Source organism: Polypterus senegalus, chromosome 4 (genome assembly GCF_016835505.1).
Source record: "Polypterus senegalus isolate Bchr_013 chromosome 4, ASM1683550v1, whole genome shotgun sequence".
NCBI lineage: Eukaryota > Metazoa > Chordata > Cladistia > Polypteriformes > Polypteridae > Polypterus > Polypterus senegalus.
This window is the reverse complement of record NC_053157.1, coordinates 43,817,776-43,836,090: the sequence shown is the minus strand read 5'-3', so window position 1 is coordinate 43,836,090 and position 18,315 is coordinate 43,817,776. Positions and strand designations below refer to the sequence as shown.

General features: G+C 36.6%; 1 protein-coding gene across 1 annotated transcript in view; it reads left to right on the top strand.

Annotated features, from left to right (window-relative positions):
• LOC120527303 (guanine nucleotide-binding protein G(q) subunit alpha) overlaps window positions 1–18,315 on the top strand; it is a 253,833-nt gene that overhangs the window by 216,121 nt on the left and 19,397 nt on the right. Inside the window, exon 6 of the mRNA XM_039750564.1 lies at window positions 18,106–18,259. Within this exon, the coding sequence (XP_039606498.1) occupies window positions 18,106–18,259 (154 nt within the window). The remainder of the gene's footprint in view (window positions 1–18,105; window positions 18,260–18,315) is intronic.

Below are 18,315 nucleotides of genomic sequence, written 5' to 3'. Positions count from 1 at the left end.
AGACTGACAATCTTCTCTTTTGTTTGTCAAGTTCAAAATACTAGTGTTCCTAATTCTTTGTTGCTGCATTAAATGCATTGTAGTTTCAGATTGGCGCTAATTGGTTGTCAGCTCTCACACACACAAGCCCACCCCTACAACTTAAGGCAAAATATAACCTTTTTGATTTTCTCAGAATAAGTCATGAACTGCTAGGAATGAGTCGCTGAATCAAGTAAGCTCACGGTGACTGCCCTTGATTCACTAAGATTATGTAAATGAAGTCTATGACTAAAAAATTCTGCCGTAACACGTGACCACCTGATGTTCAGTACATGATGTTATTACCACGATAGTGGTGCGAGCAATAGTTCACTTTAAAAAATCTTATTACAGTCACACTTTTGTTTTTAGTTAACTTTTTTTATATATTTGGTTACTGATTCTAGTCTGTCCCTGATTAATATTTCTGCCATTCATCTTCTGCTCCTTATCTTACCATTTTTTTGCCTGTTATTTTTTCTTCCCCTCTGTAGACACAGAGTTTGTATTTAAATGTATTGTTTTCTTTGAAATGTGTGACATTATTATTCTCTTAAGTCATGTGCTGTTTCACCTGAAATTAACCTTTAACACAAGAATGTCATTTCTAACAAAAGGGATGAGCAGGAAAGTGAGTAATTTGCTGTTATGTACCTAATTTTAAAAAGCAAATCAAATTATGGGCAGGAATAACAAAGATGACCTCGAAAGTAAACCTCACAAGTTTTACACTCTGTAACAAAACCAAGTAAAAAAAAGTGGTATAGTAAAATTAGTGCATGTTTGTTCTGTTGTCATGATGTGAAATTCAGAGAACCTGGGAGGCTTAAGTAATAAGTGCCTTACCATACAGAGAAAAGTGGATTTCTAACTGGGAAAATAGTATAACAGACTTCTCGCCTTTAAAATCGATATTCAAAGTTTAAAGTTGATGATAGTGAAACATGTGGGGGGTGCATTGTGCATACCTAGTAGAGTGGTGCTTTATTTTTCACTGGCAGGCCTCAAGTCATTTTAGCCCACCATTCATTTTCAGGTGCAGCTTTGTCCATTAAACAGTCAGGGAAAACTACAGTCCATCATGACATCACAGTCACCCACATTTCCGCTAGTGGAGGGCAATTCACGATCAATCCGATCTTTCTGAATGACTCATTTCAGTCAATTCTGGGAATCGATTTGTGAGCACAAACAAATTGATTTAGTAGAGCTCAGTAGGAGTGCTAAAGCACATACATGATGCTGTCCGGCCCCTTTGTTTAGATGTTTAATGTGCATGCCTGATAGCGACAGCCTGCTTCATTTAGATGTTTAAAGTGCACGTGCAAGTACTGCCCATCTGGTTTATGATTCTTGTTCACTTCAGTTATGATTCTTTCTAGTCTAAACATTATCCACAAACGAGAAGTCTGTTATTGTTATTTCTCTCGTTCATCATACAAGTATAATACAGTAACAACAGATTTATATCAGAATGTTTTGTTTGTCTTGTAAAATGTATTATTGGAATATCCTGTATAAATGTAATATTAAACAAATTAGTCAAACAAAATAAAACCTTGTAAAAGTATTAGTCTGATTTAAAAATCTTGCTTTCAGCATTACTTAAGTATACACTTTTTAAGCCTCATTGAAGCCTTCGCGCACATATCATTCACTAATTCTTTTGAGTTTGAAATGAATCATTACCCGAGAATGAGTACCATCATTCTTGTTCACTAATGAATTTCAGACTTATAGTATTTTCTTATTTTAATTATGCATTTTCACGATATGGTCAATGTTTGTACTTCTACAGTATTAATTACCAACATGTGTAATATATAATTTAATAAATATAAATTTCACACGATAATTAAAGGAATTATAACTAATCTGAGATTTATTCAAGGGGAACTAGATAGTTATTTTTAATTATTGATTAATTAAACTAATCAGGTGAATCCATTCGCTCAATGGATAGTTTGAAAGAATCAAATCATTAAAGTAAATTGAGTTGCCCATCACTAATTTCCACACATTAAACCAAGATACCTGAAATCTATACTAATAAAAGGCAAAGCCCTCACTCACTCACTCACTCACTCACTCACTGACTCATCACTAATTCTCCAACTTCCCGTGTGGGTGGAAGGCTGAAATTTGGCAGGTTCATTCCTTACAGCTTCCTTACAAAAGTTGGGCAGGTTTTATATCGAAATTCTACGCGTAATGGTCATAACTGGAAGCAGTTTTTCTCCATTTACTGTAATGGAGATGAGCTTCAACGCCGTGGGGGAGTTTCGTGTGACATCATCACGCCTCCCGTAATCACGCAGTACATAGAAAACCAGGAAGACCTCAAAAGCGCTGAAGAAAACATGCATTATATAATTGAGAAGGCAGCGAAACAATAAGAAGCGAGCGAGTGGCATATACAACCATATTCATGAGTTCTGCTACTTCGGAAACAAAGCACGATGTAAACCTACACTTTAAATTAAGTTCATAGACAGGCTGCGCTGGCGTTTGTAATTTAGTGCCTGCCCATATAAGGCCGTCCGTCAGCGGCAATCCAATAGCAAACTCCACTAAATATTCACGGGTGAAGGACTGTGCTTATGGAGAGGAAGATGAGATGGTCAGGGTGGTGTTTGACACAAACTCAGCGAAACTGCGAGAGAAAGTTTTAAGTGCCAGGACTAAGGTAACATTAAATACAGCCATGGACATAGCACGAGATGGCACCAGCACAGCTGGGAACCTTCGATGCATGTACACCGAGTGGCTCACGTGAACTGGCGCAGTGCACAGATAAAAGCAACAGTTCCAAAGAGCTGAACAAAACCGAATTACACAATTGAAAAGGCAGCAAAAATATGAAGCGTCTGATACATACAAGCATATTCATAAATCCAACTACTGCGGAAACAAAGCACACGTTGGAAAAAGTCAATGTCCGCTAAAGGAAGACAGTGTAAAAAACCCGTGCATGCAGTGTGTCAGGTCTCAGATAAAGAAGAAGACGAGCTGTTTATTGATGCAGTAAGAAACGAATCGATGAATGAAACCTGTCATCTTTACAGCGATTGACAAACACGGAATGTAACTTGAACACAACACATCCTACAAATACGAACCTGATTGAAAGAAATAATGATAATCAAATCCTTGATGACAGCAACACTCAGTAACACTCACAAAACAAATACTGTATATTGACAGTCATGTTACGTTATTTTTAAAATGTTCCCTTTTCTTTTCTAGCTTTTTAACACACTACTTCTCGCTGCGATACGGGGTATATATATATGTATATATATATAACCCGATCTACATACTCGAATAATGGATACTTTATTAGCCATCAATGATTGTTTTGGTAAAGCCATACTCAGTGTATTCATTAGATGAGCGGTAAAAAGTAAGGGCAAGGAGGATGACTTATTGAGGCATGCAGGCTGTAGTGCGCGTCAACTCTATCTGAATTGCGATCACATTTGAAAAATATATCTTTTCAAGTTCTATTTAGTCCATATGTGTCAAACTCAAGGGCGCGGGCCACATCCGCCCGGCGTAATTATATCCGCCCCGAGATCATTTTATATACTGTATTATTGTTATTAAAGCCGGGTATATGAAGCGCTGGTAACACAATAAACTACAGATCCCATAATGCAGCGCTTCAGCTGCCTTGCCGAACACTTACGCGTTAATCAAGTCTACCTTAAGATGCTGCAAGTTATTGCGAAGCTAGCTCACACGATGCTGAAGAGAAAAGTTGATTCTGAAAATAGAGCCTTTAAAACCGATGGGAGGCTGAGTATATGTTTACTGAACCCGTGTGTCTCATTTGTGGAGCTAATGTGGCTGTAATTACAGAATTTAATCTAAGACGGCACTATGAGACAAAACATCAGGGTAACCTGAAAGACCTGAATGCAATGCAGAAGATACAGAAAGCAGAAGAATTAAATAAGAATCTGACACTTCAGCGGACGTTTTACCGTGCACAATCACAAAGTGATTTCAATTGAGGCTGCTTTTATGGGAGACACAACCTCTTGCCCCACTTTCCCTATTACCAAGTAATGTTAAACCAAGTCGTCACTACGGTGTTCCCAAATCGCACTTTGCTGATAAACTGGCGCACTGCACTGAGTTTGCACGGCGCTTTGGTGACTTTGAAGAACAAAAAAAGTCCGTCTACATGCGGCTCGAACCTTGTGCATGTTTGGTAGCACATATCTGTGTGAGAAGCTCTTCTCAGTGATAAAGACTAACAAAACAGCACACAGGAGTCGCCTCACTGATGAGCACCTGCAATCCATCCTGAGAATCTCCACAACACAGAACCTCACACCAAACAGAAACGAACCTGTGCCAAAAAGATGCCAGGCGTCCAGCTCTAAAATGACATATGAGCAAAGACAACTGAATGATTTGATTTGTTATTGCTGAAAGGAACACATTTTATTTATATTTCTAGGTTTTGTTATGCAGCATGTTCATATTTGAATTTGTATAATTTTGACAGGATATATTTTTATGGAGAGCAAAATCTTTTGGGATATTTAAAATCTAAGTTTAATTTTTATATAAAATTACATAAGAGTAAAGAAATTTGAATGTTTGTTCTTTTAATGTTTACTTTATTTCTAACTTGTATAATTTAGACAGGATATATTTTTATGGAGAGCAAAATATTATAAGTTGTTTAAGGTTTGAGTTGATTTATTCAGGAATAATATTCCTGTCTGTTTTACCATTCCTACCAAAGATATTTCTGTCGACTAAATAAAAATTCCTTCTATTTAAAATTTAAATAGAACTTGAACAAATACGATAGTTCATAATATCCACGCAGACTTGCACGTAAGAGCGGGTGTCATCCGTTTTAACAAACAGCGTATTGCACTGATCTGAAATAGCTGTGTGTGTATATATGTAGATATGTATGTATATGTATATATATGTTTATATATGTGTGTGTATGTATATATATACTGTATATATATATATGTATTTGTGTTTATATATGTGTGTGTATGTATATGTATGTGTATATGTATAGATATGTGTATATATATATGTTTGTGTGTATGTGTAAATATATATATTTATATTTATATATATATATATGACAACAACACTCATCACTCACAACAGTGACAAAACAATAACATTGACAATCATGTTACGTTATTTTCAAAATGTTTCCTTTTCTTTTTCATTGCTTCTTTAACACACTACTTCTCCGCTGCGAAGCGCGGGTATTTTGCTAGTTAATCCATAAACCTGGAAGCAGTTTGAGGAAATGATTACTAAGAAAGTACTGAGAGTAAATCTGTCAGAAAAATCTTGACATGCACCACTGAGCAGATCTCCGTTACATATGCCCATACATAGTTATACTAACTGTTGTTATGAATATTCAGGAAGTTTCTGGCGTTCGTGTTGTTTTTATTTATAGCAAAATAATAATCAGAAGATGGAACAATTCTAAAGGGGAGAGACAGATATACAGCCAATATCAAACAAATATCAGAGATTAAAAAAAAACAAATCTAATCAACACCAAACACAAACCAAAGAGCATGGTCAGCAAAGTACTAAACTGAACATTTTAGCTCCTAAATAGGTGTTTTTTTGTTTTTCAAATACTCAGAGAGTTTGATCTAACACTTGGATAACCAGGAATTGCATGTGGGTGTGTATTATAGATGTTATTGCCCTCCACATCACATGACCAGCAACTTGTGAACAACAGTACCACACAAAGGCCACAAAAGTACCAAGCAGTTAGTCAAAATGTTGATATGACATCATTTTCAAAACATTAAAACGATTAAACAAAAGAATCAAAATATGTATAAGTTCCAAAAAAATAATCTAAATAATTCTGTATGTTTAAAAAAAGCATGGTTCATCACAGCTATTAACATTTTATGATAGGAGTGTAAAAAAACAATTGTTTTTTTAATTTATTAATTACATAGAGTGGAAAACCGTCTCATTGTAACATTTTAGGAAGCAATGTTAAAAGGTTTGTCCCGATCAATAAACAGGTTTAATATATGTCACTCAAAAATAACACTAGAATCCCAAGGCTGTGTTTACATGAGAATTTGGTCGCGTCTGTTATAAACATTCGGAAAAAGAACTTTTGAGGTGTGGCAAATTACATTTATATTTAACACATGTTCTCTAGCTAATAACATTATACAAAGCAAAAGTTTGTGTGGATCATATTGTACAATGCAGTTCTTGTTAATTTTTTTAGATATCGACCAGGAATAAGTTAAACTATAATCAGTAGGGGCTGAATCTGGTGCTGTGAAATGCAGCTAGGACTTTCCTTTCATGTCTAAAATTGTTAAGACAATCTGTCTGGAAGGTTTATCATTCCAAGTAGTATTAACAAAGCTTCAAAACATGTGTGACTGCCAAAACAGAGCTTAGATTTATTCAAACTGTCAGAAAATAAATTAAGATGAAGTTAAAAACCATAAGCACAAAGTTCTGTGATAGAGTGGCGCCCAGCCCATGCCTGTGCTCTTTGCTTGCCAAAAGAGGCTTCTGTGCCCACAGCCCTATGAAAATTAAATGGAAATAAAACATGAAACGATGAACAAAGCAGAAATTTATAGGAGTAACCACTGTGATTAAATTTGTGGAGGTAAGCCTGCTGATGAGCACTATTTGAAATATAAGACTAAAGGACATCAGCAACAACAATCGCTAAAATACCAAACTTCTCATCACATTTTTTTCTGACAAGTGGTGGTGAGTAATATCTAGCGTAGACTCTACATTACTTTTTCAGCTTTGTGAACAGGTTATGCATTGGTAATACGCTTTTGCTTTGCACCTGCCCAACCATAATCTGTCATCATGGGGGATGAGCGAAAACTTTAGATTCATCAAAAAATTCAGTCTAGTTTTCGACGGAGCTCTACATTTTAGGGTCCACTAATACAGAAAACATTGATATCTCAATGAAGGGTGTGTGTTTGTCTGTCTCTGTGTCTGTGTGTTGCAGTTTCTTAAGGATGGTCTAGAGCTAAAACGGCAGGATTGAAAAATGCCAATATTGAAACTTAAGCCTGCTATTAAATGACAATGTGCTGATTAATTTTTGAGCCAAACCATGCAAAAGAAAGAGGCACTCTAGACAAACCCTCAAATAACGTAATTCTGCAATTAATTATGAATTCTTCTTGTTAATTGCTATAGTAATGATCTATTTTATGATCAGAAAGATCAGCATCAGAGCGGTAAATAATTACTGAAATGTCATATAAAAGTTGGAGTAACTTGGTTCCTAGGTCGCAAAGCCTGCTGACTCTCATATCAAAATTTTTTGTTAGCTAATTTTGAAAAAGTAAATGTGATTAGAATGAAATTGATCAACGGTGGCCAAGAAAAACTTTCAGTCTAATGTTTTCATGGAGAAAGGACATAACAAAGTTTCTGGAAGAACAGGACCCAATGGCAACCGACACAGGGCAACAACAAACAATTCAAAAACGTCCATGAAAAAATCTCACATTATTTTTGTCACATAATTCATATTGCAAGTCAGCCATTCATATGCTCACAAGAGAGCAGACAATATGGAAACTTACAATGTATTTAAAAATACCATTATTTTTTTTGATTGACTTGTGGATTTATTACTACGTGCACAAACAACTTTAAAATATAGGGCGTCATGCATTAATGGCTACATTCCACACCCTGTCGTATTCTGTGTAGAGTTTGCAAGTTCTCTACTTATCTGCATGGATTTGTCTTCCACATATATAAAGACTGGCCACGTTGGCTAATTATCAAATCTAAATTGGGCCTGCGAGATTTTGAGTGTGACTTTGTGCATGATTTTTATGTAAATACAGATCAAATGCCGATCAATTGGAATTGGATAATAAACTAAATTTAATCAGCCAACAAAACAAAAATCCCACACATGTGGCCGTTCTACACACTTTAAGGATATTTTAAAAAAAAAAGCTTACAGAATGCCTTATGATCAAGACCAAAAGGACTTGACTCTACTGTGGTTAAAGTGAGTAGCCGCCTGGCTTAACTAGCTTTTAATGGGCAACAAAAACCAACAATGCTAAAACAAAACAAATATTAGTTGATGTTTAAAATGACTTTAGATATAAAAATGAATGTGAGAATGGTAGGATCTAGTTTCTCCCCAAAAAAATCTAAAAAGCTAATGATCTTACCATGTACCCAGAACTCAGAAGTGGAATATCACTGCAATGATGTTATTCCCATGCACAAATGTCACAACATCATTATAGTGGGACACAGCACATGTTCAAGGATTATTCCGATAAATAAAAGGTAACCAGTAGATGTTTAAGCACAACAGAGACAACAACAACATTTATTTATATAGCACATTTTCATACAAAAAGTAGCTCAAAGTGCTTTACATAATGAAGAAAAGAAAAATAAAAGACAAAATAAGAAATTAAAATAAGATAACATTAGTTAACATAGAAAAGGAGTAAGGTCCGATGGCCAGGGTGGACAGAAAAAAACTCCAGATGGCTAGAGAAAAAAAACCAAAAAAAACGTAGCTGTAGTGAGGCAAAGCAAGGGGTCAAAACTGAGAGAACAAAAATGAATTGAGTAACCAAAATCAAAAGAACAAGACTGAATTTAGAAGTCGAGGACAAAATAAAGTCAAAACCAAAAACACAAACCTAACACCAGGGCCTACTCAGAAATGAAGCTAACTATGCTAGTAGAGAATTTTGGACATAGTGTTCCCACCAAGAGTTATTGCAAAATGTGACTTTATTAAACTGCATCACATATACAAAGGAAAACAAGATGTGAACAAAAATACACTTTGCAAAACTAAGTCATAATGAAAAATTAACCCCAAGAACTGAAGCATCATATTTGAAAAAGACACAAAACAAAGAAAGACAATGTTACAAAATGTGCTAATATAACTGCCACTAGAGAAACAGGAGAGATCACTAACCACACAACAAATTCAAAATAAAGTGATTATGTTAAATTTGCCAAAAAAAAGTAGAAAGAGCTTAAACTGTAGGACCTAATAGTTGCCTAATGTTATTAACAATATAGTAATCCAAATCAGCAGAGCATCTTACCTGTCGGATGTTTGTCTTTATGTAGCTACCATAAGGTCAATAGTACTAATCCTCCAACAAACTCGCTGTCAGCATTTTAGCGCATATAGAATTTGGTCCACTCTGGAAGGGTGGGTATATCTGTTTAGAAAACAGTAAGCTGTCTGCATTGTAGAACTTTAGCTTAACTGTTGTTTTTGCAATTGAAATAGAGCAGTTCATGCTTTGTATTCCACAGAAATAAGCTTATGAGCAGGCCACCATTTATCATCAAGGTTAGGCATTCTCTTTGAGGTTCATTGGTTATTTAGTCTGTCTCCATTTAAAGAATGGGAATAGGAACAATGTAATTTCAAATATGATATACTTAAATGCCACACAAAGTCACATACATAACTGTGAAATGGTTTCAGTTGTTTATACAATACATGGAGAGATGTGATTTGGATTTATTTGTTTAAAATTTAAAATAACATTGTGTTTTCTAGGCTTGGCGAAACACGTTGGAATCTACATCTTTCCTTACACTTGGTTCCTCCAGCTCCATACGGAGTATTGGTTAGCTAGCAGTCTCTATTTCCTGCTATCTTGTATAGTGTGTTTGCCTCTCCCCATCCCATGCCTATGGTTGGAAGTCTTGTCTGAATATACTTTATTAGATAATGTGAGGCTGATGTCTGCTGAGTTTGCCTCTTTCCAGGATTCAGTCTACAGGCTGTACATGTCTGTGGTAAAAAGTTTGTCTGGTATGGCATAGTCATCTCTTTCTTACAGTGTATCTACAATGTCCTTTTGCTGGTCAATTTGCTAGCACATCTGTATTTCATTTTATCTAGCACATTAAACCCATAAGTGTGTGAACCTTTTGAGGGAAAAAACACATTTATGAGTAAATTTGTATTAGATAAGGATTTTACCTTATTTTAAGTTACAATAATGAAAAAAAAAAATTTCTTGTATTGTTCTTGCATGTTTTAAATACACAATTCAAACATCCACAGATGTAGGCTGGAAAAAGTATGTGAACCTCTAGTCTGATGAGTTCAACAAAAACTAACTGGAGTCCAACCAATGAAACAAGATTGGAGGTGTGCTTTATACATACTGTACTTTAACCTATAAAAAGTCTTAATTTTTGAATTTGACATTCACAGGAAGCCTCTGCTGATGTGTAGCATGCCTTGCAAAAAAGAGATTTTGGAAGATGTACAATTAAGAATTGTTGACTTGCTTAAAGAGTTTAGATATCCAGTAGATTACAATTAGAAAAACTGTGCATAAATTGAGATGATTTAGTATGGTGACACCTCTCCTTAGAAGTGCATGCCAGCCATTATGACTCCAAAGGCACAATGCAGAATGCTCAACGAGGTAAAAAAGAACCCTAGAGAAACAGCTAAAGACTGGGCATTTCTACAATACACAAAACGCTGAAGAGCCCTGGTGACCATGGCAGAACACCAATGAGGAAGCCACTGCTCTCCATGATATACATTGCTGCATGCCTGAGTTTCCCAAAGACCAACTCTGCAGTGCCAGTGAGAAAATGGTCTGTCAACTGATAAAATTAAAAATATGCAGCAGTACGTATGGCATTAAAAGGGTACCGCATTCCCATATGAATACATCATTCCAACTACAAAGTACAGTGCATCATGATTTGAGGCTACTTTGCTGACTCAAGGGCCTCAACTGCTTGCCATTATGAAGGGGAAAATTAATTCCCAAGTTTATCAAGATATCCTGCAGGATACTATCAGTTTGTCAACTTAAGCTCAGTAGAAATTTAGTGATGCAGCAGGATAATGACCATAAAATCCCAAAGTAAATCTATGACAGAATGGCTGCAAACAAAGAAAATATGCCTTTTGGAGTTAATACTAACAGTTTTATACATTATATAATATATGCCCGCGATTGAATGAACTCGGTCCACTAATCTGATGTCTTTTTAGAATAAATTTAGATAAAATCCCAAAGTAAATCTACAACAGAATGGCTTCAAACAAAGAAAATATGCCTTTTGGAGTGGCCAGTCAGGTCCAGACCTTAACCCATCAGAAATGCAGAGGACTTACCTCAAGATCGCCAATTACTCCAGACTTAGAGTGTGGCTGAGCTCAAGCAGTTCTGTAACAAGGAATGGTCCAAATTCCTCCTGAACGTTGTGCAGGTCTGATCTGCAGCTATTAGAAACTCTTCTTTGAGGTTATTGCTTCCAAAGAAGTGTAGAGACCAGCTGCTAAATCCAAGCCTTCACTTACATTTTCCACAACGCACTGTGAATGTTTACTGTGTTTGTTCAATAAAGACATGAGTGATTATAATTATTTGTGTGTTATTAGCTTAAGCGTATTGTGTTTGTCTATACTTGTGACCTACATGAAGATCAGATCACATTTTATGACCAATTAATACTGAAAACCTGGTCATTCCAAAAGGTTCACATACTGTTTCTTGCTACTATATGAATTATGTTGTCATAACATTTGTGTATCTTTGATTACTAGGAAATTCACTGTAAAGCTGCTATTCACTGTTTTCATCTGGTTAGATCAAACTCATTTGTAGACGGCCAAACAAACAGCAGGCGTTTTCTAGTAAAGCTGCACAGATACTTTAATGAATTTATTGTGCCATTTATGGATCAAGGTGAATGATTATATTGTGTGGTGTTAAAAAAACAGTTTGGGGGGGGTTGTTTACGAGAAGTGATATTAAGTCACTATGTACCAATTATCATCACTACAGTGCTTAACTGCGGTGGCGGATTTTCTGTTGCCAAAAATCCCTCCCGTAAAAGAGAAAAAAAACAGCAACACAGATGATAAACACCTGATTGTCTGTGCTGCATTTGCATTTTGGATTTTGAAGCAGCTGCAAATATATTCAAACTGATTTCTAAACACGGAGCATTTAGAGAACATTTTTAAATTAACTCTTTCATACGGCAGAACATGTCTAGCAGGTTGCCTTTGACCTTCTTTTTTTATAATATATATATATATTTTTTCAAAATGCCCTGTGGAGGAGTTAAATCAATTACAGAGGAAAAGGAAGGAAATCATTAAGGCCCTCAATTCTGGGAAGAAAGCTGTTTTATCTGACTTTAGCTGACCCGTCAAGGCTAAAGAGGCAGTGCGCTGGAGTAGTGGAGTTCTGGGAGAGTTTCAGTTGCTTAGCAATAGTTTGGACCCAATCCTAATTGACGTTATATGATCGTAGAGTTACAGCCCATTTTGCTGACCTGTAGCAAGTGAATGTGATTATTCACAAAGTTACTGCAGCGCCTGCTGCGAAAAATTGAATACAGAGTTCAGAGCAGTGCATGGCTCACATTATAGATATTAATATGCACTTGCTTTTAGCGTAGCTCGGGTGGTAAGAGCATTTCTGCTTTTTGGCTATGAAATACTCTGGATTCCTAGTGGCATTTTTTTTCTTTCATTCTCTTTGGTATATGCTTAGCTGTCACTTAATTATGATAAATGATAAATGAACGTTTTCACTAATGCTTGCCCGATGTGTCTGGTTTGGTAGAAGGATTAAGCAGAATTAAAACCCAGCAGTAAGGCCCTCAAGGCGCCTTACATATGAAATCAAAATTAGCTCTTAGTGTTCCCTATTTCAGATTCTTTGGGTTCTATATTTAAATGTCAGTAGAGGGTCTATTTGTGAGCGGTTTGTATTTGTTTTCCACAAGTTTCCTCTTGCAATTCTAAGTCCTTGTGTAGGTTTAATATTACATAACATTCTCAGAGCCATCTAATCCAGTTCAGGAAGGAAGGAGCCTATTATGGCAGTAAGGTAGGAACTCTTACAGATTTTTTTTTCCAGCATCTCTTGAATGAGTACCATACTCTTCAGTTCTTTTACATTCTTGTGGAGGAAAGCGTGCATTGAGGTGGTTTTTAGACTGTTTCAAGTTTTTGTGCAGCAAATATTCATGCCTGCTGTTTTGCAACAAAACTGAATGTTACTGTTATTGGGGTTCAGAATGTATAACAATTATTAAAAGCAAGGTGTATGATGTTCTTTGCTGAACCACATGTGACTCAGAGGTTTTGGGCTGTTCACTCTGATCCATCCCTACAGCCAATACAATAAATCTGTGTTTGCAGCACTCTTCAAGGTGTACAAACAAACTCCAAGCAGGAGGTTCTGGGCATTCTGGAGCTTTCTCACCTCTCTAAAAGCCATTTTACCTGTGATAGTTGTGTTTCTGTTGTAGGTACAACCACTGTAGCAAACCCACCACCATGACATTGGAGCCCCTGCGTGGAATCTTATCTGAAGCTTCTAAAATATTTTAAATTACAGACATCCTTTGTTATCTGATTCCAGTGTGTTCCTTAAAGCACAAACAAATCAGATATCAAAAAATGTTCTCATTATAATAATCTATTCCCACTCCATGAGAAAGCTTCCACTATCCCTAGATAGAGTCAATCTTCATTAAAAGTGGATTCCGTCTCATTCCTTATAAGCTATTATATTGTGGTCTAGTTGCACCTATTCGTGAATAAGATTCTCACTGCAGGATACGGGATGGAGTAGGACAACATTAGGGGGTCACAGCGATGCACAGCAGGAAAAAAAACTGCAAGAGGCTTGCCACGTATGAGCAACATGTAAGTCTTTAGGTCTGGTGCTGCACAGGTGGTACGTGTGTCTTTCTGGTGCCAAGAGGCATGGGTATGGCATTGAGCCACATTTGTGACGGGTACTGGGGCTTACAGGTGTTCCCCACCAGTATGAAATTCCTAATAAGTAAGGGTCATAAGCAATGATGCAGCCCCTAGCAATGATGAAGTCCCTGCCTTTTGTACTCCCCTCCCGTCGTTGCTGCCAATTTGATGGTGTCATGAGGTCAGCCCAACCGTGGTCATTTATATCTCTAGTGGAGCATGTAGAAGACAATTGAAATTGACTGTGGAGGAAGTTAAAGGTGCAACAAGATCATTACTGATCCTCGAGGGGCGAGAGCGAAGGGTTGGCATATCCGCCCAAACTCTTCTTCTCCTCCTAGTCATAAAGGAGCTTAACCCCAATTTTTCAATAGGATCAATGCTTCAGCATCCATGTTTTCTGTATCCATGGGGTTTTTCAGGAACTTAACCCCCACAGGTAATGAGGTTTGACTGTGTCACTAAAACATTTTTTAACACGTATACTGTACAACTATCATACCTTTATTTCTCCATGATATATACTGTAAAACAGTACCTAATCAAAAAACTGTTAATGAAGCCATTAAATGTAGAATGTGTCTGCAAATCCATTTAAGTTTGGGATACAAGACAGAAACCAGGTCCACTCAGCATTTGTGCAGAGAGAAGGCCCATGCCATAGGCCAACTGGCACAGTGAGCTCATCTCACAGGGAAATGTAGATGAATACTGATGTAGTGTATGTAGAAGTAATGTAGTTAGTAGTTATGTAGAAATTTATGTTAAAAAGAGAAAGAACTGCACTACATTTCTAATTTCACTAATTTCCACCTTTTTCTTGAACTGTTGATCAGGATTACACAAATATATCATGATAAATGCAGCAAACAAACACACAAGACTAGTAGGACGCAGCTCACAACTTGTGGGTTCCGACAGCAGTACAGTTTGTTTACAAGAACACAACTTTCAGAATTTTTTCCCAGGTGCATCAGGTGAAGTGTGCCTTACAGTTAAAAAAACGGACCGGACACCGAAATTGTAATATAAAAAAAAAACACATTAAAATGAAAAAATGGATGAAGAAAAATTACTATTTTTAAGTGAATCCCAGAATTATGTTAAGCTAGTGTGTTTAGTGTTTATGCAATTCCTAGGTGGCTGTGAAGCATATGGAAGTAAGATTAAAATACAGAACATTTTTAAAATTCTACTACAAGAACAAAGCTAACTCCCCAAACTAATTTTGTAATAGATTTTCTCTCTCACTGAGTCCTTCTTTCAATGACTCGCTTCTCACAACATCCCTAGTGCTTCAACAACTCCTATCATACCAGCTGGAATGGACAGTGACAAGTCGACCTCTGAACATCAGTGTGGACCGTCTATAACCAAAGCCCAAATAAGGAGACAACTGAGTGAGCTTCACACAAGAAAAGCTACAAAACCAGATGAAGTCATGCTTTGAGTTCTTAAAGCCTGTACTGACCAACTCTGTGGTGTCCTCTTTCACCTGTTCAGTCTGTCCTTCAGAACGTGTCACTGCTGTGGAAAACATCCTGTTCCTGTTCCAAAGAAGGCAGGTGACTACAGACCAGTGGCATGTCTCACATCATGAAGACCTTCAAGAGATTGGTCCTGGACTATTTGAGTACTCTTGTGGTAGACCACCTAGACCCATCACAGTTTGCCTATCAGGCAAAGATTGGAGTTAAGAATGCAATTACAGTATCTATGGGCATACTGCAGTTTGTGATGCCTCAAGAAGTGTCACTGATAAGGATGTGAGCAACACAGGAGCACCACAAGGGATAGTCCTGTCTCCTTTTGCCATCACTCTCTATACCTTTGACTATAAATGTAACACCAGGTCATGTCACTTAAATACATTTTCAGATTATTCTATTCTTATTGATAAAAGGGATGGAACAGAGTAAAGGAGTCAGGTGGAGAAAGGTGCAAAGAGAATTTTCTGTTACTAAACATCAGCAAGACCAAAGAACTGGTTATTGACTTTTGCTGCACCAAAGAGCCTCTATTTCTGGTCATAATTCAAGGAGTGTATGTAGAGGAGTCCACAATAATGACAGGTTGGACTGGTCTCAGAAGACAGAGGAACTATATAAGAAAGGGCAGGGCAACAACAACAACATTTATTTATATAGCACATTTTCATACAAAAAAGTAGCTCAAAGTGATTTACATAATGAAGAAAAATAAAGACAAAAAAGAAATTAAAATAAGATAACATTAGTTAACACAGAAAAAAAGTAAGGTCCGATGGCCAGGGAGGACAGAAAAAAACTCCAGACGGCTGGAGAAAAAAAAAATAAAATCCGCAGGGGTTCCAGGCCACGAGACCGCCCAGGCCCCTCTGGGCATTCTACCTAACATAAATGAAATAGTCCTCTTTGTATTTAGGGTTCTCACGGACGAACTTGATGATGATGGTCATGCAGACTTCTGGCTTTTAATCCATCACTGTTGGAACATCACGGTGCTTTGAGTAGATGGTGGTGGCACAAGCCACCACTAAAAGGACACCCGAAAAAAAAGCAGAAGAGAGAGTAGGGGTTAGTACAGATTTTAGAGCCACCATGAATAGTTATTATAGTGAATTGGATATACAGAGTATCAGGATTAAATTTCAGTGAAGTTATGAGAAGGCCATGTTAAAATAATTATTTTTCAGCAGTTTTTTGAAGCGCTCCACTGTATTAGCCTGGCGAATTCCTATTGGCAGGCTATTCCAGATTTTAGGTGCATAACAGCAGAAGGCCGCCTCACCACCTTTTGTAAGTTTTGCTCTTGGAATTCTAAGGAGACACTCATTTGAGGATCTGAGGTTACGATTTGGAATATAAGATGTCAGACATTCCGATATATAAATTGGGGCAAGATTATTTAAGGCTTTATAAACCATAAACAGAATTTTAAAGTCAATCCTGAATGACACAGGTAACCAGTGTAGTGACATCAAAACTGGAGAGATGTGCTCAGATTTTCTTTTTCTAGTTAGGATTCTAGCAGCTGCATTCTGCACTAGTTGCAAATGATTTATGTCTTTTTTGAGTATTCCTGAGAGGATTGTGTAATCTAGTCGACTGAAAACAAACGCGTGAACTAATTTCTCAGCATCTTTCAGTGATATAAGAGGTCTAACTTTATTTATGTTTCTTAAGTGAAAAAATTCTGTCCTAGTGATCTGATTAATATGCAATTTAAAATTCAGATTACAGTCAACAGTTACCCCTAAGCTTTTTACCTCCATCTTGACTTTTAATCCTAATGTATCCAGTTTATTTCTAATAGCCTCATTGTATCCATTATTGCCAATAATTAGGATTTCAGTTTTCTCTTTATTTAGCTTGAGAAAGTTACAATTCATCCATTCAGAAATACAATTAAGACATTGTGTTAGTGAATCAAGAGAATGGGGGTCATCAGGTGCTATTGATAAATACAGTTGTGTGTCATCAGAATAGCTGTGGTTACTCACGTTATACCCTGAGATAATCTGACCTAACGGAAGCATGTAGATAATTAATTATCTACCTATTTGTGTATTTATTTAAAGACCTTATGTAAAAAGCCAAATTCCCCAATGGATAAATAAGGTTCTATCTAAAGCTATGGCAACTTCAGAATGTCCAAATGCCTTATATACTGCACCCAAATGTTTTGAATCAGTCATCCATCTTCTAAATGCTTTATTTTCAAAAAAGGAACCATCATAGACTAGACATGGGACAACTGACAAATTCCCAATAGAGTGTAACTGAAGTGAAATTTGAGGCGAGGCTTCTGGAAATGCTCCAGAGCCATACTAATCACTGTGTCACCATTGTGCTTCATTTACAAAATCAGATTTTCTTTTATATAGCGTTGTTAACACCACACACCACTCTGAGTTGGATTATGTGTGTTTTAGAGTGTTACTCCATGTTACTGTACTATTAATGGCATGTTATCATCATAAAACTCTTTACAGAGTAAACAAAAGTAAAATACAATAGCCAACTTTAAAATTACAGGTGCATTATAAATTAGAAGCAACAACAAAACAGTGTTTACAGACACTACTTCAAGGAGTGAGTGTTCATCCTTCATGAAACCTCACCTACCACAGAGAAGAAACGCCAAATGAATGTTGACTAAGAGTAGTGCTTTGATGATTTGCAACAAGAGAATTCTGCACAGAATTGATTCTGGAGGGTTACTGTTAATACTAACCGTTTTATACATTAAAATCTGCCTGCGATTGAATGAACTCTGTCCACTAATCCAATGTTCTTTTATTGTTTTTTCTGCAGAACCGTATGGAGGAGAGCAAAGCATTATTTAGGACGATAATCACATATCCCTGGTTTCAGAATTCTTCTGTCATTCTTTTCTTGAACAAGAAAGACCTTCTAGAAGAGAAGATCATGTATTCTCATCTAGTTGATTACTTTCCTGAATATGATGGTGAGTTTCCACATTTGCCCCATTATAGGCATGTGGGTGGTTATACTTAGGGTGGT